This window comes from Plenodomus lingam, assembly GCF_022343315.1.
Source record: "Plenodomus lingam strain CAN1 chromosome Unknown contig_26, whole genome shotgun sequence".
Taxonomy (NCBI): Eukaryota; Fungi; Ascomycota; class Dothideomycetes; order Pleosporales; family Leptosphaeriaceae; genus Plenodomus; species Plenodomus lingam.
Window position 1 is genome coordinate 1,432,395 of NW_027093941.1, and position 27,174 is coordinate 1,459,568.

At 53.3% G+C, this 27,174-nt stretch overlaps 12 protein-coding genes across 12 annotated transcripts; 5 read left to right on the forward strand and 7 right to left on the reverse strand.

The window, feature by feature from the left end:
- Positions 1–1,764: 1,764 nt before the first annotated feature.
- Positions 1,765–4,629, reverse strand: IAQ61_006737 (uncharacterized protein; the record flags this gene model as incomplete). Its single annotated transcript, XM_003845583.2, has 1 exon — positions 1,765–4,629. One exon carries the CDS (start codon positions 4,627–4,629, stop codon positions 1,765–1,767), a length of 2,865 nt encoding a protein of 954 aa, XP_003845631.1.
- Positions 4,630–5,614: 985 nt separating this feature from the next.
- Positions 5,615–6,085, reverse strand: IAQ61_006738 (uncharacterized protein; the record flags this gene model as incomplete). The annotated part of the gene is made up of 1 exon (XM_003845584.2): positions 5,615–6,085. The coding sequence occupies one exon, from the start codon at positions 6,083–6,085 to the stop codon at positions 5,615–5,617; it is 471 nt and encodes a 156-aa protein (XP_003845632.2).
- A 467-nt stretch (positions 6,086–6,552) lies between these two features.
- IAQ61_006739 (uncharacterized protein) lies at positions 6,553–11,837 on the reverse strand (the record flags this gene model as incomplete). Its single annotated transcript, XM_066097298.1, has 10 exons — positions 6,553–7,333; positions 7,394–7,684; positions 7,731–7,787; positions 7,839–8,500; positions 8,551–8,608; positions 8,657–8,970; positions 9,048–9,155; positions 9,206–9,821; positions 9,901–10,571; positions 10,753–11,837. 10 exons carry the CDS (start codon positions 11,835–11,837, stop codon positions 6,741–6,743), a joined length of 4,455 nt encoding a protein of 1,484 aa, XP_065952775.1. The 3' UTR covers positions 6,553–6,740.
- A 516-nt stretch (positions 11,838–12,353) lies between these two features.
- Positions 12,354–13,241, reverse strand: IAQ61_006740 (uncharacterized protein; the record flags this gene model as incomplete). The annotated part of the gene is made up of 3 exons (XM_066097299.1): positions 13,052–13,241; positions 12,839–12,974; positions 12,354–12,671 (listed from the first exon to the last, which is right to left on the reverse strand). The coding sequence occupies exons 1-3, from the start codon at positions 13,180–13,182 to the stop codon at positions 12,354–12,356; spliced, it is 585 nt and encodes a 194-aa protein (XP_065952776.1). The 5' UTR covers positions 13,183–13,241.
- Positions 13,242–13,540: 299 nt separating this feature from the next.
- On the forward strand, positions 13,541–14,690 carry IAQ61_006741 (uncharacterized protein; the record flags this gene model as incomplete). The annotated part of the gene is made up of 2 exons (XM_003845587.1): positions 13,541–13,756; positions 13,812–14,690. 2 exons carry the CDS (start codon positions 13,541–13,543, stop codon positions 14,688–14,690), a joined length of 1,095 nt encoding a protein of 364 aa, XP_003845635.1.
- A 952-nt stretch (positions 14,691–15,642) lies between these two features.
- IAQ61_006742 (uncharacterized protein) lies at positions 15,643–16,273 on the forward strand (the record flags this gene model as incomplete). Its single annotated transcript, XM_003845588.2, has 3 exons — positions 15,643–15,652; positions 15,914–16,051; positions 16,110–16,273. 3 exons carry the CDS (start codon positions 15,643–15,645, stop codon positions 16,271–16,273), a joined length of 312 nt encoding a protein of 103 aa, XP_003845636.2.
- A 720-nt stretch (positions 16,274–16,993) lies between these two features.
- On the reverse strand, positions 16,994–18,098 carry IAQ61_006743 (uncharacterized protein; the record flags this gene model as incomplete). Its single annotated transcript, XM_003845589.2, has 3 exons — positions 16,994–17,211; positions 17,263–17,715; positions 17,873–18,098. Coding segments are annotated over 3 exons (897 nt in total), but the record flags the coding sequence as incomplete, so codon positions are not given.
- Positions 18,099–18,543: 445 nt separating this feature from the next.
- Positions 18,544–20,318, forward strand: IAQ61_006744 (uncharacterized protein; the record flags this gene model as incomplete). Its single annotated transcript, XM_003845590.2, has 5 exons — positions 18,544–19,567; positions 19,617–19,716; positions 19,766–19,853; positions 19,952–20,083; positions 20,133–20,318. The coding sequence occupies 5 exons, from the start codon at positions 18,544–18,546 to the stop codon at positions 20,316–20,318; spliced, it is 1,530 nt and encodes a 509-aa protein (XP_003845638.2).
- A 2,385-nt stretch (positions 20,319–22,703) lies between these two features.
- Positions 22,704–22,883, reverse strand: IAQ61_006745 (uncharacterized protein; the record flags this gene model as incomplete). Its single annotated transcript, XM_066097300.1, has 1 exon — positions 22,704–22,883. The coding sequence occupies one exon, from the start codon at positions 22,881–22,883 to the stop codon at positions 22,704–22,706; it is 180 nt and encodes a 59-aa protein (XP_065952777.1).
- Position 22,884: 1 nt separating this feature from the next.
- IAQ61_006746 (uncharacterized protein) lies at positions 22,885–24,192 on the forward strand (the record flags this gene model as incomplete). Its single annotated transcript, XM_003845592.2, has 3 exons — positions 22,885–22,909; positions 22,981–23,534; positions 23,632–24,192. 3 exons carry the CDS (start codon positions 22,885–22,887, stop codon positions 24,190–24,192), a joined length of 1,140 nt encoding a protein of 379 aa, XP_003845640.2.
- A 582-nt stretch (positions 24,193–24,774) lies between these two features.
- IAQ61_006747 (uncharacterized protein) lies at positions 24,775–25,857 on the reverse strand (the record flags this gene model as incomplete). The annotated part of the gene is made up of 1 exon (XM_003845593.1): positions 24,775–25,857. The coding sequence occupies one exon, from the start codon at positions 25,855–25,857 to the stop codon at positions 24,775–24,777; it is 1,083 nt and encodes a 360-aa protein (XP_003845641.1).
- Positions 25,858–26,374: 517 nt separating this feature from the next.
- Positions 26,375–26,632, forward strand: IAQ61_006748 (uncharacterized protein; the record flags this gene model as incomplete). The annotated part of the gene is made up of 1 exon (XM_066097301.1): positions 26,375–26,632. One exon carries the CDS (start codon positions 26,375–26,377, stop codon positions 26,630–26,632), a length of 258 nt encoding a protein of 85 aa, XP_065952778.1.
- Positions 26,633–27,174: the final 542 nt, after the last annotated feature.

Genomic DNA, 27,174 nt, shown 5'->3' on the forward strand with positions numbered 1-27,174 from the left:
GCCACATGGTTCAAGTCAGTCGTCCGTCCCTTTGACAGACCGACCCTGCCTTCTTCCCTTCTCTTCCTTGCTTGCCTGCACCCACACTGCGCCCCTTCTCACCTCTCCACTCTCCCAAACACTCCAGTCTGACAAGGAACACGCAATGCCATGCCCACTGCCCACACTGCAGCCCAGCGCGAACGAGGATCAGGGTACCTACGCCATCCGTCTCGGGCACTGTTGCATGCTGGGCACCTACCACGCTAACCTGCAGGACCTACTGTACAATACCTACCTACAATACCTACCTACTGTACCTACCTACTGTACATACTGTACCTACCTACTGTACATACTGTACCTACCTACTGTACATACTGTACCTACCTACTGTACATACTGTACCTACCTACTGTACATACTGTACCTACCTACTGTACATACTGTACCTACCTACTGTACATACTGTACCTACCTACTGTACATACTGTACCTACCTCATCCCTCTCTCCACCCAACTGCCTATAGGAACCCGCCCCCTTCACCCGCGCCCCAGCATCACCCACTCTCTCTCTTGCCCCTTCCTCGTGGCCCATTCCCATTAGTTGCCCTCGATCCCACGCCGAACCTCTTCATCCTCCACCCATCCATGGCAATCTTCAATAGAAACCAAATGTCCCAAAGCACAACAAAGCACGTGCCATAGTCCCACAACCACTACACGCAATCCTACAAACAATCCCCTTTGCAACCCCCCCACGAGTAGAGTCCGCTACCTACGCGTACATGCCGCTGCCCAAATAGAGTCCAACCCACCTGATTCGTCCTCCCACGCCTTTGCCGCCATGACCACACCTCCCTCTCGTACCATAGCCCCATGCTACTTGTCCTTTGCCTTATGCCCAAATGCTGCCCCATTCCCACCCTACACACCACACTTTCCCACCCACTCGCACTCCCTGGACAAGCGTCCGCTTGCCCCTCGGCCATCCCACACCCACACCCACACGCTCGGCCTTGGCCGCTTGAGCCCTGCACGACTTTCGCGAGCTGCCCGATATCCCGTGATCCCGGGCCCATGTCCTGGGATCCTCCCCTTTTTGCCATGAACCCTCTCTCCTCGCATCGCTGGGTCGGTGGCGAGACGGCTGCTTGGGCAAGATGAATATCCACCACCCGCAACAAACACGCCTCACACCGCCAACCCATGACACGTGCATACACATCTCACACCACGCAGGAGACCATTAGCTACCATGCCGCAGACTGCCATGTCTAATCATGCAACGCTGTTATACTAAAGGCAAGTGTGTGCAACGCTGTTATACCAAAGGCAAGTGTGTGCAACGCTGTTATACCAAAGGCAAGTGTGTGCAACGCTGTTATACCAAAGGCAAGTGTGTGTGCGCGTGTGAGGGGAGCGACGGGGTTGGTTTGGGGGGTATGGTGGTGGGTATGATGGATTGGATGCACGGGAGAGAGAGAGAGAGAGAGAGACTAATCAAGAAGATCAATTACATTTCCTTCCATCTATGTAGCGTACAAAAAAGGGTAACTCTGGGTGGGTATCATATTATCTCGTTTCGTTTCGTCTCGACTCTTGTCGAGTCGTCTCGTCTTGTGGCCGTCAGATGCAGTGATTCGTGTTGATCTGACGAGCAGGGACAAGGGGAACAAAAAGGAGAAGAAGAAGAAGAAAAAAATAAAAAAACAACCATAATCGTCATCGTCGCCATCGTCATCGTCGTCGCCATCATCATCATCACAACCCTCTACCCACCCTCAATACTGCCGCCCAAACCCCACCCCACTCCACCCATCCAACCCCGAAATCAGCACAGACAGGCATCCAGCCAGCCACTCGCTAAAATCCGAGTTACCCACGTCCATGGCCAACGGCACGCCCAAAAAGTAGCGGCCGTTGCCAAAGGCACCGCCAGGCAGCGTCGGCACAGCACCGCCCGTATAGTAGCCGTGCTGGAGGCCGTTTGCGGATTCCCAGGCCCGCAGGCGCATGTAGAGGAAGGCGGCCCAGAGCGCGATGAGGGCGGAGAGCAAGGGCAGGGCGCGCTGGGCGAGGCTGGGTTTGGGGGGGAGGGGGAGGAGGGGGGTTTCGACCACGACGGGCTCCGGCTCCGGCTCCAGATTTGTCTGGGCCGGTGAGTCCGAGGTCGGGCGCCTGTCGACGAAGACCTGGAGGGGCCATTCGTCGTCGGGGGAGAGGAGGGCTTCTGTGATTTTGAGATTTGGGTTGGAAATGTCGGTTTGGGCGCATGCGGTGGCGGCTGTGTACTTGCGCTGGGGCGTGATGGGTGTGGTGCTGGCGGCCTCGCTGATGTGTAATGTCGATGATATGGCTACGGGCTTGACGGGTGTCGTGCTCGTGGCTTTGTCAACATGGATGGGTAGCGGCTGGACAAAAGGTTGAACAGGCGCGGTGCTCGCGGTTTCCTCTGCATGAATAGTGAGAGGCGGGATACGAGGCTGGACGGGCGCAAAGTTGGCAGACTCGTTGGTATGGATGGAGAGGGGCTGGGCATTAGGCGGGATGGGCGCTGAGCTCGCAGACTCATTCACGTGTACAGACAGGCGCTGGGCTTCAGGCTGGACAGGTGCGGCGCTGGCAGACTCATTGGTGTGGATGGAGAGGCGCTGGGCTTTAGGGGGGATGGGCGCTCTGCTTGCAGACTCATTGGTATGGATAGAGAGCTGCTGAGCTTTTGGCGGAATGGGTGCTGAGCTTGCAGATTCGTTGGTGTGAATGGAGAGGTGCTGAGCTTTTGGCGGGATGGGTGCTGAGCTTGCAGATTCGTTGGTGTAAATGAAGAGGTGCTGAGCTTCAGGCTGGACAGGTGCGGCGCTGGCAGACTCGTTGGTGTGGATGGTAAGGTGCTCAACTTTAGGCGGGATGGGCGCTGAGCTTGCAGACTCGTTGGTGTGGATGGAGAGGTTCTGAACTTCAGGCTGGATTGGCGCTCTGCTCCCAGCCTCGTTCACGTGTACAGACAGGCGCTGGGCTTCTGGCTGTACAGGGCTCGTAGTAGCAGCTTCATCGACATGAACAGCGAGGCACTGGGCTTCAGGCTGTACAGAGGTTGTGCTCGCAGACTCGCTAACATGAAGAGACAGGCGCTGGGCTTCAGGCTCAACAGGGATTGCGGTGGCGGCTTCGTCGACATGGATAGAGAGAGGTTGAGCTTCGGGGTGAATGGGCGCAGCACTTGCAGCCTCACTGACACTGACAGAGCGAGGGGGAGCAGAAGCAGGATCAACGGGCGTGATGTCAATGATATCTACAACGTCCGAGTACTCATTGAGAGGCTCATATGTACTGCTCAGACTGTCGTCCAGCTGCGAGGCCAACGACAGTTCATCTGCCAAAGACTCGTTGACGCTGTCGATGTTGAAACTCCACGGCTCTTCGTCGTAGGGCGAAGTGGCGCCCGAGGTGACGATGCGGTCGCGGTGGCGGTCGGCGCGGTCCTGGGCTTCGAGTTTGAGATTGCGTTCCTTTTGCAGAAGGCCCTCGAGGTGGCTGATGCGCTCATCTTTCACAATGAGGCTGCGGTCGTGGTCGGCGAGCTGCTGGACCAGGCTTTCCATGTCGGTCTGCAGGCCTGCGTTCTCCGCCTCGAGCTGGTCGATGGCCTCAAGCCGGTGCTCGAGCTGCTCAATCTTGGTCTGGCTATCCTCCCACTCGGCGTGCAAGTCGTTGAATCGCAGCTCGATCTCGTGGTGCTGTGCCTCGGCCTCGTCGCGGGCCTTGTGGGCGAGCTTGCGGGCGGTGATGGCCTCAGACAGGTCGGCGTAGGCAAGGTCGAGCAGGCCACTCGTCGTCTGCATGCTCTTCTTCTCTTGCTCTGCATCGCGCCGGTGCTTGTCCACCTGGGCAGCCAGCTCGTCCTCCTTCTCCCTCTTCTCCTCGAGCTCGCGTTCCGTGTCGGCGCGCACCCGGTTGGCCTCAGCCACGTCCTGCTCGAGCTTCTGGACTTGGGCCTTGAGCAGGCTGTTGTGCTGCTCCAGGTGCTCCACCTGCTTCTCCAACATGACCCCGCGGTCGTGCGCCTCCTCGCCGGGCAGGTCGCGAATCGACTCCATCTCCTCCTCCTCTTCCTCCTCTTTCTCTTCCTGTTCTTGGTCGTTCTTCTCTTGCTTCGTTGGCGTCTTTGTTTTTGACTTCTTCTTCCTCTTCCTATTCTTTGTCGGCGTCGTCGTCGTCTTCGCTGTCGCCGTCGCTGTTGCTGTTGCTGTCGCAGCCAGCAGCTTGTTCTCGAGCAGCAAGACAGACGCGAGCTTGCGGGCGACTTCTTTCTCTCTTTGTTCGCCTGTCACCGCGTTTCTGGCAACGGCTAGCGCCCCGCCAAGACGCGAGATCTCCGCCCGTAAGCCCGCCGTCGCCTTCGTGACAAGTCGCTCGTCCTTCTCACTCCCACTCCCGCTCAGATATCGCCCATGGTGCGCCCAAGCCTCCCGCCACGCAGCTCTTGCAAGCTTCGTCTGGCTTCGAACCTGCTTGGGCGGTTCTGGACTCACTGGTGGCTGCGGCAGCTCCTTCTGCACGCGCTTCTTTTGCTGCATGTCGCTGACGCCCGTAAAGGCAAAGGACGCGCCAACCCCAAAGGTGGGTGCTGGGGACCCGGTAGACATTGTGTTTACGAGGTGGTGATGGTCGTTGTGGTACTGGTGGTTGACGGATATCGCCCGGTCTTGAAGAAGAGAAAAAGAGGGAAACAAAACAAAAAGCCAGGCAGGGCAAGACTAAGTACCTGAGAATTTGGAGGCCGTTTGCTCAAATCTGCGAGGCCGTTCGCTCGAATCTGCGAGGCCGTTTGCTATTGTGGTAACCGAACACTCGGGCCGCCCTCAGACGGAAGGCAGCTATGTTCGCTGTTGAAGGCGGATTTAGTGGAGCCGCAAAGACACAGGAGGCTCTCTCCTGGTTGAAGACTCGTCGAAAAAGGACTGGTGACTGTTGGGAAAACAGTTCGTTGGGTCGCTATGTCTCAGTGTGGGTAAGCAGTTCTGGTTGTAAAGTCACAGATGGGGAGTCGCTATAATGCACTTGGGATGAGATATTGCAGTGACAACACATATACATCGCAACTAACAGCAAAGTCTCGAGGCAATATTGAGTCCACACGCAGTTTCAGGTATAGCTTCAACTCTCTCTGGCTAAAGTACACGCCATAATATCACATCACCTCAATCAAATATCCCACAACCGCCCTCTCAATCCCCAAAAACAAGCTTTCTTCCCATCACAGCCTGCGTCTCTCTCTTCCAACCTCCCACCTTCTTCGTCATCATAAACCACCTCAACCCTTCATTCCTCTCCATTGGACACACCGGATCATCATTCACATGTCTCTGCATACATGCCCAGCATTTGCGTGGTCTGCGTGCCCCTCTTGAACTCTTCTTGCTTTTCCCCTCTACCACTTTTTCCGTCTTACTACATGTGAGCAGAGCAGAACCAGCGGCAGCGGTCGGTACGCTTGGCACAGCGTACCGAGAAAGCTGTATGTTATCAAGATGCGAAATAAGTTCCCGACGGAAGCTCTTGCGAACCCAGCGCATGTCCACGCGCACGCTCGGTGAGATACTGCACCTACAGCGAGAAAAAAGAAGAACATTAGCGGATTACCCTGGGAAATCTTCGCACAAAGAGCACATACAGCACCGTCGTCGCCCGACAAAACAACTTGAGCATCTTAATCTCCCAAAGAGTAAATGGCACACCCACAAGCCGCTCATCCCTCAACTTCTGCACCGTACTCGCTTCCCACCTCTTCTTCTCCTCTCCCGTAGCCTGTTCTGCTCTCGCCGCGGCTTCCATATCCCGCACATCCAGCGACAGATACAATATCTGCTGTCGTATTTCCAAAGGTAAGCTCAGCAAGCTGGCACGCGGATAACTGGTATCCCTCGCATTCACTGGATCCTCGATTCCAGGGCATATCCACAAGTGCGGTGCGCGCTCCCTATGGATCTGTCTTCGTGCCGACGGCTTCAGCGTTCGGCTGGGGAACTGTTTTGCGACACGAACATTGCCCACCGTGCGCTTGCGCGCTCTTCGCTTTTTACCTGTGTTTTTGGACGCCATTGGTGTAACGGAGGAGTTGGTGGTGGTAGTGGCGGTGGTGGTGCGGAGCCGGGCAAGAGAAGATGTTCAGTGTAGGTTTTGTGGACCCGTTGGAGGGTGGGTGAGGCTGGGAGATGGGCATAGTTAGATTCTCTCCTACTCTAAGAAAGCAGTAGCTTTTGTGCTTCATATGGAGAGGAAGTTGCAAACGCAGTTCTCGGCGGAGTAATAGCAAAGTTTCAGCGCTAGTGTGCGTTTTCTACCATCTTCTCGCATGTAGCAGTGCTTTCGCATGGGATATTATGGGCGGTGTGGGATACGATAGTGAAGAGTAAATCTCCATGAATTTTGGTTGTCATTGTATTCCCTAAATATGTGGCTGCACGTAGTCTTGCATGTTGTACAATGATATTAGTGCGAGACCTCATGGTCATCACTAACAAAAGTAAGAGACATCATGCTCAACGTTATCTATGCACGTGTACATCGCAAAAGATACGATAATATGTTTTAATCAAGGGCTAATAAAACGCACAGGATTTACACGATAAACAGGCGCTGGACAGAAGCAAACGAGATGAAATAGAGTCATGATCAACGATTTTACCTTGGCTAGACCAAATATTCAAGGATCCAAAAGAGCGGCCGGCCTACCAAAACCATCACGTGTGCACGCTCAGTGAATGTGCAGCGACAATTCCAACGCCTTTGCCAATTCCTCCTCGTCCGTCCCAGTATCCGTCCTCCTGAGCGGCGCAAAAGCATCATGACCATCACGCTCAGCTGTTCGGCCGCCGTCTAGGCCATGTTCATCCCTCACGACTCGCGGTATTGAGGATCTAGGATCTACCTGTCTCGTTTCAAAGACGCGAGCGACTTGCTCGTCTTCTGGCTTGAGTGGCATGGCAGGCCCGGCATCAAGTTCATGGAATACGGGTGCGAGTATGGGCATGGGCATGGGCATGGGCATGGGCTGTGGCAAGGGCTGTGGCATGTAGTGCTCCTCTTGTTGCACGGGCTTGGGCGGGCGACGGCTCGTCTCGCATCGACGGCGGACCCAGTCGGGGGTTTCGTCGGGTGTTTCTGGGAAGGGATGGCCAATGGCGTTGTTTGGTGCCGAGCCCATGTTGTTACGCCATGTATAAGTGATATTGCTGTCGCTTGCGGGTCTTTCGAGGGAGACTCGGTTGTGTGCATGACGCTTTTCACGCAGCGATTGACGCTTGATTGACATTTTGGGCCGTTCGGGATTTGGTGACGGAGGTGAGGCTGTACGATGTCAGGGTTTTGATGCAAATGAGTCATGCGAGATGGAATTTTACGACTTACTAGCTTTCTTCAGTGGCTCGCCATCCGCTAAGCTCCTTGGAAATCCACTGATCGGAAACCCGGGACGTACGTGTGGCTTCATCCGGTCGTCAGTAAGATGGAGATCTATAGACAACAGTGATGACTCTGAAGTCACCGGGATGACGATAGATTCAAGATGAAACAACCCTCGGTCAGTCATCTCGTGAACAACGCGAGCGGTGATGTAAATGTCCTGAGCACTCTCTTCGTGCTTGACCTCCTTTACATGGAAGAAGGGCTGAAAGTTTGGTCGCTGGTGCTTGCGTATGTCTTGAATATTCAGCATATGTGACACTTTCAGACAACGTGTACTTACAGTCCCCCAAATTGCGCAAATTATCAGATCCAGACCCAAATCTGCATTGCACAGTGCCTAAGATGTGTTAGTCTTCAATACGATATACAAATTTGAAAGAATGAATACCCTGTATCGTAATAAGATCCCCAGCCTCCCGTGAAGCGCCTTGCTTCTCAAAGTAGAAGGAGCTGGCAACGAGTCGATGTGCAATCCCCTCGATTTTGATCCGCATGCCGTGCGTATTCATGCCTGACTTGATCTCGTCATGAAGAGACTGGATCTGAGCCTTGTCATCCATCTTTGGTGTGCGATTCTGCGTCCTTGGATTAAGCCGAATGTATCTCTCGGCTGCGATTGGGGAAGACGTCCCAACAACATCTTTTCGGAACTCTCTCCATGTAAGTTCGGCATTGAGAACGCTTTCGGCACGCTTCTTGAACATGCTAACTAAAGATTCTATCTCGTTGAGGGCCCTCAGCCCAGGGAACGAGGGCTTCTCGCTGATGTTTGGCTTTACTTGATTGAAGACCTTCCGCAGATGCAAGTGTCGGCGGTCATACAGTGTAGCGTCTTGATCACCATCTGACTGTACACCATTGTGACCTGTGCCAATCGAGAGCAAAATGTCAGGATGATGTTCTTCGGCATCCGGCCAAAGAAGTTTGCTTTCATAGTTGGCTATCCTCACAGGATTGTTGTGAAAGACCGCTCCATCTAGAAAGCCCTCGTGTGTGCGTGAGTTTTTGAAAGGCTTAAAATAGGTCGGTGCAGCAGAAGTAGCTCGTGCCCTGGAGAAGATTAGCTCCTACTTCGTCAGCAGTAGTGAATCAAGACTTGCGCTTCTCTGATCAGAAGGTCGTTCTTCGGGTCATCTGGCCGCATCAACTGGTACCCGACTGTGAATTGTCAGCATTTCCGGACCCATAGTTTCAGATTAGACATACTCTGCTCATCATCTGCTCTATTGTAGTTCGTGAAAATCACGGCTTGCTCAGCAGTCTCTGTCGCAGCAGTAACTGCTACTTTCCGGGTGCTCCCGATGAGCGTATCAGGAACTCCTCCAAATAGCGGATCATCTTGAAATACCTCGGTCAAAGCTTCCTCCAAAGGCCGTGTACGATACTTGGTAGTACCGAAAGCTATCCCACCTGCGAATTTCCGGGTGAAGGCTTTCTCTACAAGTCGTAGGAACACCTTGATACAGTAGTCCACAGTCCAATTCTTGATACCCAGTCCAAGAGCTAGGATACCCCCAGTACTGTATATATGTTAGTTAGAGTCTGTAACAGGAGGCACGAGTTGGAGGATTAAAACTCGATCGAATCAGAAACTTACCTTGTTCCCACTATTAAATCGAAGAACTCCTGTATGGGGATGCGATTGCCCAGTTCATATTGTATCTTTCGGAGAACTTCAAGAATAACAATGCCGCGCATGCCGCCACTACTTGTATGAGCATGGTCTTGCGATTTTTCGCTGGATTTACAACTCACCCATCCAGAGCTAGAACACGTACGCCCGCAAGCTGTGGCTTGAAGATAATTTCTGAAGGTACCCGAAATACCGCATCAAAATCATGAAGCGGACATGAAGCTACTGTATAAGATCCTGGCAACTCGTTATGAGGTTTGCCATAGCCATGGATGCAGGGAGTGCAGAGCACATGACCACAAGGTAGAGGATGCTCGGCTAACTCCCTCAAGCAGCAAAAGCAGGTACAGTGGCTGACGAATCGTTGGGCACCACCGACACGATGGTAGAAGCTGTTCACGTTGACCTGGTGGATCTTCGTCATGATTACGATGTCAGTGGATTGAGATGTGACCACCTCCGAATTGAGGCCTTTCTCAATCTCGAGCACAGACTGGCGGAGGTACTGAAGCCACTCCTCTGCGAAATCATCAAACGTAAATTTCGCTTCGTAGGGTCCGGTCCCTATAATGTTCCCGCGCCTGTTCTGATGTCCCTTGGTGTGACGCTCCTTGACGTTCACACATCGCTCGCCACGTTTGTTGTGGAACGTGCAAGGCCAGAATATAGCACAGAAGTCCTCAAGAGCGCTATCACAGTGATACAGATACTGCTTTTCTAGTAGTTGATCTGCAGGACCTGTGATCTAAAGTTAGCGACATCAAGAGCAGACTAAGCCGTCGTGGACACATTAGTACGCAGCGTGATGGACACGTACCTCGCAAGCTTTGGCGAACAATGTCAAGGAGTATGCATGATGAGACCATGAAGCTCAATTCCTTGAAGATCCTTCTGGGATCTTCGAATCGGTCTTTGAGAGCAACAGCCAGTTTCAGAATATTACCTCCGAAGTCCAAGGGTATAGGATTGATTTTGAACGAGACATCCATGAAATCAAAGGGTGTGTGCAAATCCTGGGCAAAGTGATCAAAAGCACACTCTAGGTAGACTTTAAGAGTTTCCGAATTCGAAAGCATACGAGAGCGACGCTTGGCATTGAAAGACTCATTGCAGCGCTTGGTGATGACGTCGTGAAGCTTCTTAATCTGGTCGTCAATCATCATGTATCGGCCATCTCCTGGTATCCGCACAACAGTGATTGAGGAATAATAACACTCGAGAAGATCCTTCATTGTTCGAATACGTTTACCACGACTGACCCATTCGTCTCTCAGAGCACGATATGTGGGATCTCTGTCCACAGCACCTGCGACGCTGGTCATCAGCATATTGGTGACAAATTCAGAGTCCCACTCCTGTTGATCGACTTTAGTCTCAGTGGCGTTGAGGGCAATGACGGCATGCGGCAGTGTAGGCTGATTGAGCGACTTCTCGAGAGAAGAGGACGCCCAATTAATCAGTAATGCTAGGACAGTCGACTCGAATACTCTACTGCGCGTCAGTATAGGATCAGAAAAATCTGAATGAAGGTAAAGATGAAAATTGACCCTACAACCCTAACCCTAATGCATTGGGATTGAACATCGCTACAGCGTTGCCAACGAGTGGCCATTGTTTGAAATGCAAGTGTCGAGGGGTGCGAGATCGATTTAGAGTAGGACTGACTTACTTGGGATTGCGGAGGACGAACACGATGACATCTGAGAATGTATACAACAATCGCGGATACAATTCTTCAACGGCATACTGCCTCTTTTGTTTGTCTGGTGAATTGGCCCATTTGATATCCCGTTGGGTACAGCGCAGCCCTTTGGACATCTTCCTACGCTTGCCACGGTCCTTGGATGAATGGTGATCTTTCCCTTTCTCTCTGCTCTGATTTGAGGCATGGTGACGATACTGTGCTCCCATTGGAAGGGCCTCGCCGCCTTCCAAACCCTCACAGTCGGCATAGAGCATTGGATATTGGGCAGCGTACGACTTTGGGTCACTATAAAGGTGTACGTCACCGGAAGTGGGAACGCTGCCATTAGCCAAAGATCCGGCGACCGGAGAAGGCAGGATACAATCACCTGGGTGATATTGCCGTTGTTGCTGATCAATAAGCATTTTGATGATGGTGCTCTTTCCAGCACCTGTTTGCCCAATAAATGATACCAGTTGCGGATATCGAAACTTGTACTCGCCAGTGTTACTGTCGGTCATTATTGTGGAGTACCGGTCGTAATCCTGGAACACAGGTCGGTCCAGATAGTCGCGAGAGAGACCGAACCAGGTCGTATCCTCATCTTCAACATGTAGCGTTTGTTGTTCGCCGTGGTCCTTTGGTGGCGTCAGGATCTCCTTTAATCGGCGAACAATTGCTGGATCGGCTTTCTCGTGTGGCAGTCCATCTGGACCCGTACGGCCTCGCTTATGTGGACCTTGCTTACCCCAACAGTCGTCGCAGAAGTTCATATCACAATATGAACAATTCCATATTGGTTCCTTGTGAAGATCACAGTTCTCGCAAAATTTGTGAGGGTTGTCCTTGGGTTCACTTTCTGAGTTGTCTCTTGAAAATGTTTGCGTAGATTTGTATGGCGACTTCGGTGACTCCCTAGGCGTGTTTGCAGATACTGAACCGCGATGCTGACCAGCATTACGAAATGTGTCTGGCTTAGAAGATCTGTTGAGAGGTATGTCTGTGGTATAAGAGGGGGGTCGAGTGGTGGCAGGCAAGTCTGACGGCCTTCTATACATTGAATTTGACATGTTGAAAGACTAGGCTTGAGTAGAAAATATCGATGTCACAGAGAGGGGTAAGCACTACTAAATATCAGCTACACGTGGGGTTCGTGCTACTCTGCGTCTTCATGGCCACAAGACTAGGTTTCAGCCTTCCTCACGAATCAATATTTGCTGCATGTCGATATTGGTTACCTTACCAAATGAAAAGGGAACTATCCAAGCGACGAGCAATCCAGGCGGTCGCGGAGAAGGGTGACTGGTTTGCTAAAAGCCACGGGCAAGCCATGAGGGCCGTATGGATCCTTCTGAGGAATGCTATCCATCGCGGGTCTGCGACCGAATCGCCCCCAACTACTCAGCTCAGCATTTTCAGGCGCACAAGAATATCGTATCTGCCAGCCGGCGGGATTGGGTCGGATCTCCAATCATGCTTCAGAATACTGACACGCAGGTCAACATGTCGAAGGCTGATTGTATATTTGGTCAAGGGGTGTAGTCGATGGGCTAAGCATACCCTCCTGAGGCCGTAGTAGTTACCTGCTAGAGCTCATTGATGACTTTCTGTCTATTGAAGACTATCTGTCTGCAGAAAGAAGGAGGTATTGTAACGAGATCAATGTAGGAATCGTCCATAGCCTTGTTGAAGGAAGGCTGAAGTTCGATAAGATCGAGCAAGACCAGACTGTAGGCGTTATGTAAAACGAGGATGTGTGATTGACTGAAAACGACAGGCGCATATGTAATGTGGCGGCCAGTTGCGTAGTGGAATAACCAATGGGGCAGAAATGGGCTCATGGCCAGATGTGATGGTGACATGGTCGACGAGCAGAAGTCACGGCTCAGCGCTGATATCGAGGGCTGCGCACTATGTAAGTATATACGGCGGAAATTGAACGAATAATCTTGAGATGAGAATTTGATCCTTCAGCTATTGGAGCCTAGAACTGGTGGCTGCAGGTGGCAATATAGCATCTTCTGAGACACATCGTAGAGTGAGCGGAGTGCTTACATGGAAACAGGCTCACATAAGTAGTGGCACACACTGCACTCTCCGGATAAGGGAATACGATCCCTCGTCGCAGATAAGGGTAGTTTGCTGCGGCCTGCGTCTCCGTCGAGTGCTGTGGAAGATGACCATTTTGGTGCTCTCCAGTGGGTACACTGAGGTTGTAGCCATGGGCTACGACCACATCTAACAAGTTACTCACTGATATTCTCAATTGACGATATAAACAAACGCGACATGGGCCACGGGGTCGGTTGAAGCATCGGCATAATCGGCCTCGTTGAAGGAAGTATTGGCTGAAAATAGCAAATGTGGACCAGTTGCCGGTAACATTGCCTCCAACGGATCCACCACGTATGCCATCTGAAAGGGAAGTGGTACTGTAGAGGATGCCTCGGCTAGATCTGGCGGGAACTTGATGCCTGAGGTAAGAAAAATGGCATGTAGACTCAAAGGCAGGACTTGGAAGAATAAGAATGCAAAGAATACATACCTAGAGTAGTGGCTCCTCTTCTCCGGTCACGGTGCTGATGTGCCATGAAGGGTGGGAAAGAGAAGGCCGGGGTACGTCTGTGCTTCCATGAATGACGCGCGGCGGCGTCGCGGCGAAGCAGGGTGACATCCACTGGCTTACCCTTTGTCTCTCCCCCATCCTCACAACTTCGTTTCTACTATCCCTGATCTTCTGACCAACTCCTTCTTTCTTTTACACACAACCATCATGTCTCCTACTAAGTTAAGCGTCTTTGCAAATTTGGCGCTGGTCGCCAGCGCCATCCTGATCCCGCCGTCTGTCACGGCGGAGCTCGACAAGGCTATTGAGGGGCTCGCGATTGACCCCTTCACCCGCACCGTTACTCTGGACTGCCCCGGATGTCCCTTTGCAAGTCTGGAGGGCGACTCATATGAATGGACGCCTGATGCCGGCAACGCTTTTGTACGGACTACACCTTCCGAGACGCTCTCCCCTACACGGTACTGACTCTGCACAGCGTTTAGACCTCCAAGTTGCCGACGAGACCAACTTCAATATCGATGGCATTCAGCTGTTCCCGCCTACTCTCAGCGTGAACCCTATCCACGTCACCCAAATTGATCCCTCCTCCAAAGAAGAGCTACGCCTCCGTGTCACTGGCTTCCAGTTCCGCTTTAATGGCGCAAAGACCGTCTCTGAGACAGGCACCGAGCTGCTGCCTGTGACACTCAAGATCGCCAGCATCGAGGAGGTTCCGGTCACACTCCCAGAACTCACTATTAATCTCCTCAAGGATACCGAGGGCCGTTTGATGATCGCCTCATTCGATACCACACGAGCCAGCGAGGAGGCCTCTCCGATCGCCGAGCTCAAGGAGTGCAACGAGTGGCCATTACTCTGCAAATGGAAGGGCATGTTTGCTGACAGAATCGAGAGGATGAAGAAGATGGGCAAGGGCTGCCACCACATGATGGAGCATGGATTCCACGGCAAGCCACCACACCCCTTCCACCATGGCATGCCTCCCCATGGCTCCGAGCACATGGACCACCACCATATGGGCCACGATCACATGGGCCACATGGGCCACCGCCACCACCGTCACGGACGTGTCCAGACATTCTTGCGCCGCGCCTTCTTTACCATCTTGATCCCGATTGTGATTGGTATCTTTGCCGGCACTGTCACCTACCTCATTGGTATGGCTCTGGGCTGCCTCATTGCTATGAGCGTTGCCAAGATTCGCGGCCAGAGCTATCAGAGAATTGCGCTCGAGGACGACGTGCCAGCGGCATATGAGGGGAGCGAGAAGCAGGATTTTGCCGAGCTTCCAGCCTATGAAGCGCCTCCGGTCTACGAGGAGGCCACTGAGAAGGAGGTGACGGATAGCAAGTAGAAGATGCATGCGACTGACGTGATGGAAAAGGAGAAGCCATGGCCCTGATGGAAGCTTAGGCTGTATGACTAGATTGATATCACCTGTGACACAGTACTGTGTAGTCTTTCCTTGAGTAGCACGCGCGATGAATTTGATCCATGAGTTTTATTGGTATGCACTAGACGAATTTGACTGAGCCATGTGGCCTGTAGAATACGTGAGATGGTGTCGATGATTGCATGTTTGGTCATTCGGGTGACATTAGAGAGACGCTCCACGCATGAGCTATTCACAAATCACGACATCGCCAGTCGCTCACTGCCAGGTTGCGCACGTCAACACGGCTGTACCATGATCCCCAGCAAGATTGCGCCAGTAGCAGATCTCACAAAGGGACTCGAGGCTCTCTTGAGGAAAGGACTGGGCAATCATGCACTACTGGCCATGCGTCTGACTGGTTGTTGGTTATCGGTGTTGCAGCAGTTAGTAACAATCATGCGAAAGTGAAGTTCGCAGCTAGCGCCCCCACTAAGCACCTAGCGCCCTAAACAGCAGCAAACCAGCCCGCCCAACCCAGCTCGACACTCGCCCTTTCAAACTGCTGCTTTCCGAACGATTGATTCTGCGCATTTCTTCTAAGGCACGAACGGGCGGTCCTGATTTCATCTTCGTTCTCCCCCCCCCCCTCCCCTGTGCCCACTTCGGCCTAGCGCCCCCTAACTCTGGAGTGTGTGATCTGGAGGCTGCCGCAGCGCCCGCCCGGCCAGGTATATAATCGTGGTCGCCCACCGCCTACACTCGCGCCTTTTCCTCTTTTCTTTCTCTTCGTCTCCTCCACACCCCCTCCCCCAGCTTTTCTCTCCTCTCCAATCCCGAGTTTTGCAGCAGCCACCCGCGATCCTGCATTTTCCAATCCAAAACCAACAACGACTCGGCATTTCTATTCATCTACGCTAAATACGTTGGCAATATGACTGGACGTACGTAGACTCTTGCTTTTTTGTCTTGGTCTTTGTCTTGTTGCGGTGCGTGGTTGCTGCCTAGTTGGTGTTGCCACTGCAGCAGCATGTTCGCGATGCGCGCGCTTGGTGTTGAGGCTCAACGCGTCGCCCCACCACACGTGCATGGCCACATACATGTAGCCTCCTCGCCTGCACAATCCAGACAATACCTACAACACACTGCGCCAACCCGCACTCTCCTCTCCTCTCCACTCCATCATGCTAACCTCTCTCCTCCAGGCGGCAAAGGTGGCAAGGGTCTCGGCAAGGGTGGTGCCAAGCGTCACCGCAAGATTCTTCGTGACAACATCCAGGGCATCACCAAGCCCGCTATCCGCCGTCTCGCCCGTCGTGGCGGTGTCAAGCGTATCTCGGCCAGTAAGTCTCAGCGCGCCCTCGCCGTCGCCTAGTCGTGTGGCTAACGCAGCATTACCAGTGATCTACGAAGAGACCCGTGGTGTGCTCAAGACCTTCCTTGAGAGCGTCATTCGTGACGCCGTCACCTACACCGAGCACGCCAAGCGCAAGACCGTCACATCGCTCGATGTCGTCTACGCTCTTAAGCGCCAGGGCCGTACTCTCTACGGTTTCGGTGGTTAGGCTTCTCGTCTTCTTCGTCTCGGCGCATCTGCGCCCTTTTGATCTGCCAGTGAAAGGCTGGCTCGGTTCAAGGGCGGCTTGGATGGTCTCGACTTACTTTACTACTTGTTCATGATGGGAATCACGGCTATCTCGGTCTTTGACGGCGTTTTGTCTTCTGTATGTTCACGGGGGTTCTTCTTGGGATCGATCAATGATGTCGACAATCGAGTCTTTATATGGCTAGATAGAAATCAATGCGTACTGTACATGCAGTGCACAGAATACTGCATCGCCTTGTACATTCCTTCGTATTGCCTTGATGGCTTCGTGGTGTGTAGTTTTTACCATCAATAACTTGTGATAGTCTCGCCCTCAGGCCCTTCATTGCTCCATGCCCCCCCAACCTCATGGCTGCTACGCTGAGGAGAAGAAGAATTCTCTCGTGTAGAAAGTACGAGGCACATCAGACGTGCTGGGATCTTTGGGCACATGACATGTAGACGGGTGGTGTGCGTGCATTCTACCTTTCTTTTTTCTTCTTGCGTTTTGCCTAGGCGCAACTGGATTGCTCACCGGCGGTACCGGTACCCCCGCCGATTTTGCTTGCACCGAGAGGGTCTGCATCACGACTTGGAACATTGCGAGACTCTCTCATCCAGGCCTATTCATTGTGGCTGGCTGCTAATGGACGTACACAGTAGTCATGCTATTTTTGTCGCTCTGTTATTGCCATCCTGTCTAGAACGCAGCAGCCCCGGCGCTGGCCTGATGCTGGGAATCTTCGAGATGTTCTGGCAGACAGAGATTCTGGAAGGCTGCCAAGATATGCATGAAATTCCTCCAAAGAGGGGCACGCCCAACCCGACCCGAGACGTCATCGTGCATGCGATAAAAGCGCCGAGTGCAGTCATGGGAAGGGGAGCATGAACCTGTTCTGGAACTGCGTCGAAGAGGTTCTATTGCGTGTTTTGCAGTTTTCCCCACAAGCGCACGCGTTCACGTTGTACCGTACCGTGTACTGTGTGCTCTTGGAAGGGTGGGTGTGTGCCCAAAGCGACCCAAGCTCTGGCACGGTAAGAGTACGACGGTAACAATGGGTATGGTACGAGGAACGGGTGGTGTCGTCTCGCTCCCGAGGGCTGCAGTTGGGCATTCATAAATCACAGCATCACCAATGAGTTGGCCATAGGTCGGCAGATCAACGTGCTCCGGAAGAAAAGGGTTCCTGTGTTGCTTTAGATCTCCCGAGCAGGCCCGTCGTGGCAATGGACTAAGATCAGGTAGCGACTGCAATTTGCCGTGCCTGACAGCTGACAGGCTGGACCCAACGGTGGTGCCCTTGGAGGCTTGGGACAAAAGTTGGACTGGAAGGGTGGAGAAAGAGTCAACAGCTGGACGGGGAAGAGTGGCCGTTCGGTCCTTGGTCGAGATTAGGTGGCGGTACAGTAGGTACTTGCTTGCTGTGATTGCACATAGAGTAGGTGCCTATCTAGTAAAGACACCACACGAGGTTTTGAGCAGGGGGGATGACACATTGACAACGTGTGACCACAAGAGTAGGGTGAGTTAATCAGAGAGTGATAGAGACAAATGGTACTTCAGAGGTAGTAGTGGTACTCTGGATGGGTAGTAGGTAGGAAAGAGGGGCGACATGAGTAGGAGTAAGTAAGTAGGCTAGGGCAGCGCAGGGTGAGCCCTTCCCACGTTTCTCTCCTGCTCTCTCTCTCTCTCTCTCTCTCTCTCTCTCGCGATTCACCGGTGCCCAGTGAAGACCGGGATGCGCTTGCTTATGCGAACTGGGACGGAGCTGGTCGAGGTGCATCGGCCAGTGTACCGGTAAGTACTGTATGGGTGGGATAGTGGCTTTTGTGGATGGGAGATGGGGGATGGTGTAATGGGCACATGGGCTGGCTGGCTGTGGTTGTCCTACGTCATCGCTGCGAAGCCGCCAGACCGCAGTGCCCAATCCAAGGTCTTGCTGCTTGCACCCCACCACAGTCAACAAGGTCAGCCTTCTCCATAACGTCAGGCGACGGGCGCATTCTGTTCTTCTTCTTCTCCTTCTTCTCCTTCTTCTTCCTCTCCCAGTCCTCGCCTGCCTTCCCACACTATTCTTCACCTTCTTCACCTTGCTGTTGCTGTTTGTTGCTGTGCTCATATACGCTCTTCTTGCACTGCACGGCTCATCACCCCTCCCCCCCCCCCCCTCACCCTTCTTGCTATCAGCCAGTTCCCTGTCAACACCCTCCCCCCACCCCACCAACCCTCATCTGCTGCTCTCACCCGTCATGTCCTCGCGCCGCTACCCCACGGCCGAGTTGTATGAGGAGCGAGAGCGCGATTTCTACCGCAACGGCAACCGCAGCGAGCGCAACTATGATGAGCTTGACTTCGAGCTGCGTCGCGGTGCTGCAGGGAATCCACGCAGCAGTGCACCCGACTTCTTCCGTGAGGACTACAATCGTCCTTCTTCGGGTCAGATGGTGATCCGGTCGCGTGATGATGAATTCTCCAAAGGTCCCCGCAGTGCTCACACCTTCGACGACACCCGCTCCATGCGTAGTGCCCGGCCCCCTCCACCCAGCGTGAGGGAGCGGGACGATATTAGCATTCGACACAGTGATGCGCCCCCTTCGCGCAGCCGCGCCAGGGAGGTCGAGACCGACGAGACAGACATCACAATCCGACGCCGCGAGCAGTCCAGGGGACCCACTCCAAGACAGGCCGAGTTCCGTGAGACCGAACGCGAGGATATCGTCTTCCGTCGTGGTGATGGACCCCCTTCCAGCCGCCCTCGTCCACGTGAGGTCGACAACGAGGAAGTTCGTTTCAGGGGCCGTTCAACTCGCGATGACATTGACTTCCGCGCTTCTCGTAGTGAGGTGAGCCGCAACGGTAGAGACGTGTCGGCCGAGCGAGGCTCCATTCGCTTCAAGGAGCGAGACGGTAACTTCGAGCTCCACGCCAACCGCAGGGAATTCAGCCGCGAGGGCCGAGATTCGAGCAGGGAGCGGAGCACCTTGACGATTAGAGGCCGTGAGAGGAGTCTGCCTCCTCCAGCACGGAACCGCGGTGATCTCATCGCTAGAGAGCGCGAAGAGTTCGTCATCCGTCGTCCACGTGAACACTCTCCGCCTGCGAACAACCGTGATGTCGTTAGAGACGAAATCATCATCAGGCGCAAGGAGGAGCGTGCCCCGACCCCATCTCCTTCTCCTTCTCCACCACCACCTCCGCCGCCAGTCCCTGAACCAGAAATCAGACCACCTATCATTCAGGAGATCATCACTCATCACCGACACATTGACCATGGTACGTCTATCAATCCTAGTTTGATTGAACCATACTAACATGACCACAGGTGTGATCAGGGTACGCACGCCGTCCCCACCTCCACCACCAGCGCCTCCTTCTCCCCCACCCATGAACGAGACGCTTGAGATCGAGATCAACCGACGAGAGTAAGTACCCCTACTATGATACAAAATACGTCATCTGACGAATTCCTAGGAGCCGCGGAGGCAGGAAAACGAAATTCGACGAGCTTGATCTTGAAATCAATCTCAACCGCGATCACAGCAGGGGTGGTGAACTCGGGGTATGGAACATTGAGCGATCGCCCAGCCCGTTACAAGTGGCTGCACGACCTCTATTCTCAAAATTAACATTGGCCTCATGACTGACCATGCCTTCTAGGTGAAGCAGAAGAAGAAGGACATGTGGACCGAAATCACCAAGGATCTGGTCATCAGAGAGGCCATTGAGTCCATGGGCTACTCTTACGAGGAGACGGATGAATTCTTCTACGTCATGGAGTACCTACGTTATGTAAGTTTGACCCAAATCCTTGCAGTAGGCCCGGCTAATCGTGATACAGGAGGATGTTCTTCACCTTGTTGAAATCTCGGACACCATCCGGGCAAAGCGTCAGAGCCGTATCCGCGAAATCGAGATCGAGCGCAAGAGCCTTCGCGATTCACGGCCTGCGCCAGCGTATGATGAGCGCTTCTACGAGCATGAAGTCGCTTTCGATAGTCGCCGCAGCCGTGGCGGATATCGCTAAACAACCAAATTGAGACGAATGAGATGAAGGGGTTCGAGATGGGACGTTTATATACCCTCTCGATTCGGGCCACAGACTCGAGCAACTGGTCCATCACCATACCGAGGACAGATGTGGAACACGGCGACTTTTGTTTCGGCGGGTCGATAGCGCCACGAAAGTTCTTCCAGCCGAGACAAACTCAAACGAGCCCATTCTCGCGCATTCATCTGAAGACAGACATAGCAGATCATGATACCAGACAAATCGCGACAAAGCATGAGATGACGACCGCAAGGACGCAGAGGAAGACGATGGCACGTATGCATTAATGAACCATGACGATTATGAACAGCATACCCTGAGCGCACGCGAGCAGAGAGGAAAGAGGTGGTTTTACTGTTGTCTTTCTTTGTGAAGTTTTCTTATTATGGGCTCAAATGACTGGGCGGTAGTATTGATAAGTTTTGACTGAAGATTTTTCAGCCTGGAGGGTCGAAGTAGGAGTATGCGAAGGGAGGGTGGAGGGCGTGGGGGTCTGGTTTAGTGTCTGTTGTTTTCCTCCTCCAGGGATTCTTTTTCATTAGGAAATTCACATGCTTATTGGCAAGCAGTACCTTTTTCTTCGCTTTGTGAATCGCTGCTGGCTATGAATAGATACTATGAAAACCAGATACTCTGTGAGACGATGCGTGTGTTCGGGCGGTGGTGGTGCCACCTATTCCATCCGTATTCTGGTAGGTGTAGTAGGCAAGGGGGCGCCGATCGATCGACGAACCATGAGGTTGAAAGTGGAGAAAAGCATGAATAGTCGCATGTCCCCGTCTTGTCTCCCATTCAGGCAATCACTAGAATCATGTTCCCAATATAAGTCCATGTATACCATGCACCCGATACTTTCCGAGGTCGTGTCGTGTTGGGATAGCAGCAAGGTACGGTACACACTAGGTACCTGTGAATCTCTACCTGCACTCGATGTTGGCAGATACAGTAACGAGCGGCTGGCAGTGTCAGCAAGTATACTATGGCAGCAACAGGTACCAGTACCATGTACTATGTAGGTAAGAGTACCGCATGTCTTATTATTAGCAACCCGCTGATGCAAAGCATTGCCACGCTGCAACCCACCCCTCGCTTCACCTCACATCAGCGCCATCATTTTCACAGCCGGCAAATATCCCACATCACACCCCTCCACATTCATTCCCACTCCACTGCATCTACCGCCCAGCCTCACTAAATCATGGCGCATCACATACCGTACATGGCAGCAAAATTACCACTTCCTCCTACCGTACCGGCCCCTCTTCCTAGCACGCCATCCCACATCCAAACCCCCTCAGACCCCGCACCCCATCAGTCTCGCCCCAAACACCTGAAACACAAAATCCTCGGCCTGGAAACTAAGCGCCACAAGTACCACCCAGCAACCATTTTCCTTTTACACAGCGTCCCCTATTGGTCGCCACTGCGCGCGTTCCAGCACTCACTGTATGGGTGTGGCTTGTCTTGGATGTGCTGGGCTGGGCTGGGCTGGGCTGTGGACAGAGGAGAGGAATGAGTCGCGGTGCTGCTGCTTGCGCGCCCCGGCTGCTGCGTGTCAGCTGCAACTGCCAGCTAAGTTTACCATGGTAGGTACCCTATCTATGCAAGGATGCGCGCGCGCGTGCAGAGGGCAAGGGGGATGTGGGCGCTTGGTTTGGGTGTCGAAGCGCTGGGGAGTGAGGGAGAGGGGGGGCAAGGTGTTTTGTTTCATGAGGATGCGAATGCGAGGGCGTTTAAGTTTGTGTGTGTGTGTGTGTGTTGTGTGGGGAGGTACATAGGGTAGGTTGCGTTATAAGGGTGTGAGGGGTGCGGTTCTGTGATACCGAGATGAATTATTGATTTGTGGCACGAGGGAGAATTGATTGCTGGACTGAGCTGGACTTGGGAGGTGTTGCTGAGTTTGTGGTTCTTTTACTTTTGTTCTTCTTGGTCAGGGTGTGCTGCTGTATGGTAGCGGTTACTTGCGTTAACGTCCTTGAGCTTCTTTCTTGCTGGCTTGTGTGGTTGGATGCATTTGTCTGGCTACCATACAGTCTACGGTCTACGGCCCATCTAACCTGGTTCACGGCTGCTACTGCTATACCTATACCGAAAGCGAGTTTTTTGGTTGTTGCGAAGGCGGGGCTTCGACGCTTTTCGAGGACGCAGCTTGACTGGTCGAGTGCATGGTTTCTGGGAATAGGTGGGATATGCTGGGATTTTGCGCGAGGGTTTGGGGGCTGCTCGGGGTGGTTGCGGGTAAGTTTCTTCTCAGGTACACCAATGTCGTATTACTGCGCTTACGAGGGTGCCGGTAACAATCCAGACGACGACGTTGTGCTAACGCAATAACCATACAGTCCTCTCACCACTTGTTGCGGCTCAAAACTCCACCATAGCGCCAGTATCAGCATCGACGTTCTGGCTTGAGGAAACAGGAACACAGTTCTCGGTCAACATTGCGAATGACTCGAGTGATGTGTTCTTGTACTTGTCTAGTCCTGCATACTCGTGGGTCGGGTTCGGGTTTGGGGAGAAGATGGAAAATAGTCTCATGTTCATCATGTATCCCAATGCAAAGGGTGACAGTAAGTCGTCCACCAGGAACCCCACGAGAAAACAAGAAAAAGTCCATCATTCATCGAACATAAACCTGCAGACGTAACTATATCCCCCCGTCTCGGCTACTCAAACACAGAGCCATCCTTCACCCCCACCGTAACCCTCGACATCCTCCCCGGCACCCAAATCAACGACTCCCAGCTCCTCCTCGCCGCCCGCTGCCGCAACTGCCGCGTCTGGCCCAATGGCTTCCTCGACACAGCCTCCCAGGCCCAACCCATCATCTACGCCTTCGGCCCAGGAAACAGACTGCAATCCGATTCCCCACATGCCCATCTCAAGCGCCACATCCGCTACGGCACCTTCACCATGGACATGCTGGCCGCTACGGGGACAGGCGGTGTCCCGGCGCAGAGCAAGGCGCAGAATGGCGTTGCTGTTACGCGGGGCATGACGAGGGATTCTGATGCGAAGAAGCTTGCCCATGCGGTTGTCGGGTGTGTTGCCTTGTTTGTGCTGTGGCCTCTCAACCTCATTGTCGCCGGGTTCTTCAAGAATATTAGAATCCATCGGGGTGTGAGTGTGCTGATTCTGGTTTGTTTGACCATTGCGTATGCGCTGGGGATCGCGACGAGTGCGCAGTACAACCGCGTGAGTGTTCCCCCTTTGTTTTCTCTCCCACCTCAGTCCCCCTCCCTCACCAGACCACACATATACACACACAGCAACTAACGCAACCCCCCGCCAGTCAAGATCCCACACAAGCCCCCACCAAATCCTCGCATACATATCCCTCCTCCCTCTAACCCTACTCTCCCTCCTCCCCCTCCCCCACCTCTCAACCCTCCACCCCAAACTCCCCTCTCTTCACTCCCCCCTCTCCACCCTCTCCCTAACCACCCTCATCCTAACCGCCGGTCTGGGCCTCCACCTCGCCATGCAATCCCGCCCCATCATCCTCGCCTACACCGCCCTCGCCCTCCTCGTCACCACCTTCTGCATCCTGCTCACCCACTGCATCCGCAGGCGCGGCTCTGCCTATTCACGCACTCGCGCGGCTGCTCGAGCACAATTGCCAGCCTCACATGGTAGTGACGCAGAGTGGATGCTGACGAAAATGGAGTCCGGCAGCGTGAGCTCCGTTTCTACAACGCCAGTTCCACAGGCGTACGCGGGGTATGGGGAGAGGGGGGGTAGGGGTGCGAGGGGCACGGCTGGTGCGGTGGTGTATGGTGGTGGTGCCATGCCCGGGCCGCAATATCTTCTGAATATGCATCCTGGGGTGCCGGTGCAGGTTAGTCGGATGTAAGCGTGTTTTTTTCGTTTCGATTTTCGATTTTCGATTTTGTTGTCGTCGTCGTTGCTGCTGCATTTTCTTCGTATTCGATCATCTGTCGGCGTTTGGGCGTGCGGAGAAATGAGACCAGGGAGCGGGTTTGGGATCTGGCGTTTTTTGGGGGGGCGTTGTGGAGGTGGAAATGCCATTGATGGGTTGTATAACAGGGATGATACCAGGAATAGGCTTTGAGTGTCGTTGTTGAGAATGGTTTGTTTTGCCAGGCAGAATTCTTAGTGATATTGTGTGATGTTGAATCAATCGATGTACTGAATTCAGTAGATTGAGTGCGAGCAATGTATGCTGATGGAATCGCACTCAAGATGACCACAGAATCGCATATACTTATTCAGTGGAATAGAAGCGCAAAGGGTATTGATTGCAATCATGATCTATCATTCCATTAAAAAAAAATGGCATACCAGCAAGAGCACTTCTCGCTTTTCCCAGTCCCAATCCATTCCAAAACTCCATCGCCATGCAATGAGATAACAGAGAAACCAGCTAAAAAAAAGCGTAATAGCCATCATGCCATCATACCATCAACCCCACTCCTCACGCCCCAAAAGCAACAGCCACAACCACGGCCACAACCACGGCAAACAGACTCCCCCTTTCCCTCCCAACGCCACTCGTCCCCGGGCTCCCCGGCGTCACCGCCTCCGTACTCAGCTGTCTCCTGCCCGTAACATCCCGCACGCCATTCGCATCATCCACGCTCGCAATCGCAGGACCCATGTTGAAGAAGTCGACCATGACGAAGCTAGGCGGCTTGCCATAGACACCTGTGCACTCGCGCACGCTCTCGCCCAAGCTGCCAAAGCCCGTCTGTGCATTCGTGACGTTGGCATAGGTTGCGTTGGGGGTCTGGATACCGAGGATCTGGGTCTCGTACAGGAAGTGGTTCATCACGAACATGCGGTTGGACTGGAGGGCAGAGGCCGGGTCGGCGAGGAAATCGGGGCGGCTGGGATTGCACGAGTAGTTGGAGGGGTTGATGTTTTCAAAGTTGTTTTCAAACGTGAAGGCGTATTGGTCGAGGAGGTAGGGGTATTGTGGCGAGGGCTGGTTAAGGGTGGCGATGAAGGTGATGAGGCGGGTGTTGTTGCCGATGAGGGAGTCGAGGGTTGGCCATGTGGTGGGAATGGTAGTAGGAGAGGGTGGGGTGTAGGCGTAGGTGTCGATGCCGGATGCGCTGAATTGGGGGCCTAGGTCAGCGGCTGAGGCGTCATCTGCGTTGACGAGGAGGATGGTGACGACGTCGTTAGGATTCGCGTCCATCCAGGTTTTGATCTCGCGGAGCCAACCCTCTAGACTTCCGGCATCGAGCAGCGTGCAACTGCTGTGGCAGAGATGCCACGCTTCCGCCCCACTGTCATTGGTCTGATGGACTTGTGCGGACAGTAAGCGTACACCTGCTTCTAGCTGTACAGTTGTGTTGTAGTAGTGGTTGCCGGATATCGAAAAGGACGTGGATTCGTCTCGCAGGAAGGCCGAGTTATGAGCGCCAAGGTGTGTGATGTTGTTGTACGCTCTACTGCATAGTGATGGAGAGTTGTTGCAGGCGTTCTGTGCGGAGGCGGGGTTGTAGAGCAAGGGGAGCAGCGCTGTCGCCTTCAGAATCGTTCGTGGGAACATTGCAAAGTGGCTATGTGAAGTCGCAAATCGTGTGTACAGAAGCTATCCCGTCGATTCAGATAGCTACTGGTGATCGTCTCGATAGTCTTAAGTAGTGATACGACTAGTCGTGTCCACCAGCTCAAAGTCAATATCAAGGAATCCTAACCTTTGAGTTTCACAAAGAAATCTCGGAAAATAAATGGTAATGTAGCTAAGAGTGTGGAATGGTTTTCTGAACGCCACCAGAGCCGGAGGCATGCATCATTCATATACATAGCAAACAATCCACTGCGCCTCCATGCTTGCAGGACTTTTGCACATCAGTTTGCACCTTTGCTAATCCCCTTATGATACCGGATATGTCCTGGCTAAAGCTGCATAGCCATGCCTTGTGATCTTCGAGGCACCAGTAAGCTCGCCATGTTATCGATACGATACGGGATCTAGCAAGGGGACAAACCAGCATGTCAAAAAATTCCGTACGAGGACCACGAGGACTAAGCACACGCACACTCTGTGTCTCACATCCGACACCATGCCCACTCCAAGCACGGCTACATTCGTAATACTTGCACCAAGATGGCAGGGCAGCGTACGCGGTCCCAGTGTCGATAAAGTGGAGCCTGTATTGCCAACCGTCCTGATTTACCACTGCACAGCCGCCAAAGAGGGTTTCAGGCCTCGTCAGTGGTGCTCGGTTGGCTTGCCGAGACATGATTACGAAACCCGGGATGCAGCATGCTGTGTTGCGCCAAATGGCAGATCGAGCGGCTGGTCACGGAACCGTTGCTAAGGCCATGTGCTTTTGCTGTTTGCACGCGGCAAAGTTTGTCAGGCGGTGATCTGCAATCTGCAGTATGTGTGGTTGGGAGGGTTGGGAGAGACAGGCGGTCGGCTGTTCTGGTGATGTCAATCAAAGCGTCTGACAGGACCCTGGCACTAGATTGCTTTGGGAGTGGCGGCTTGGCGGGGCGGAGGCTTGCGTAGCCTCCGCCCAGTAGCGCAATCCTCTATTGAGCCTTCAGCCCTATGATTACGTAATCCTCCCCTGTCGGGACAACAATCACTTCTCGGGTTCCATTTGCATACAATACCCATGATTCTTAGTGTGGCCCAAGGTGTTACAATCACAGTAATCAGATCAATACTTCCCATTTGCCCATCGCAGATGCTTTGCCTGCCTTTTCCCCCAGCCACCCCTATTCACAGCCACATCCCGCCTCTCCCTCTCAACTCCTTCCAGCCTCCATGCTCACAACTCTCCCGGTAGTCCTCCCCTCCGCGCGTCCCCGCTCCACCTTCTACAACACATTGGATTCATCATCATACAGTTTA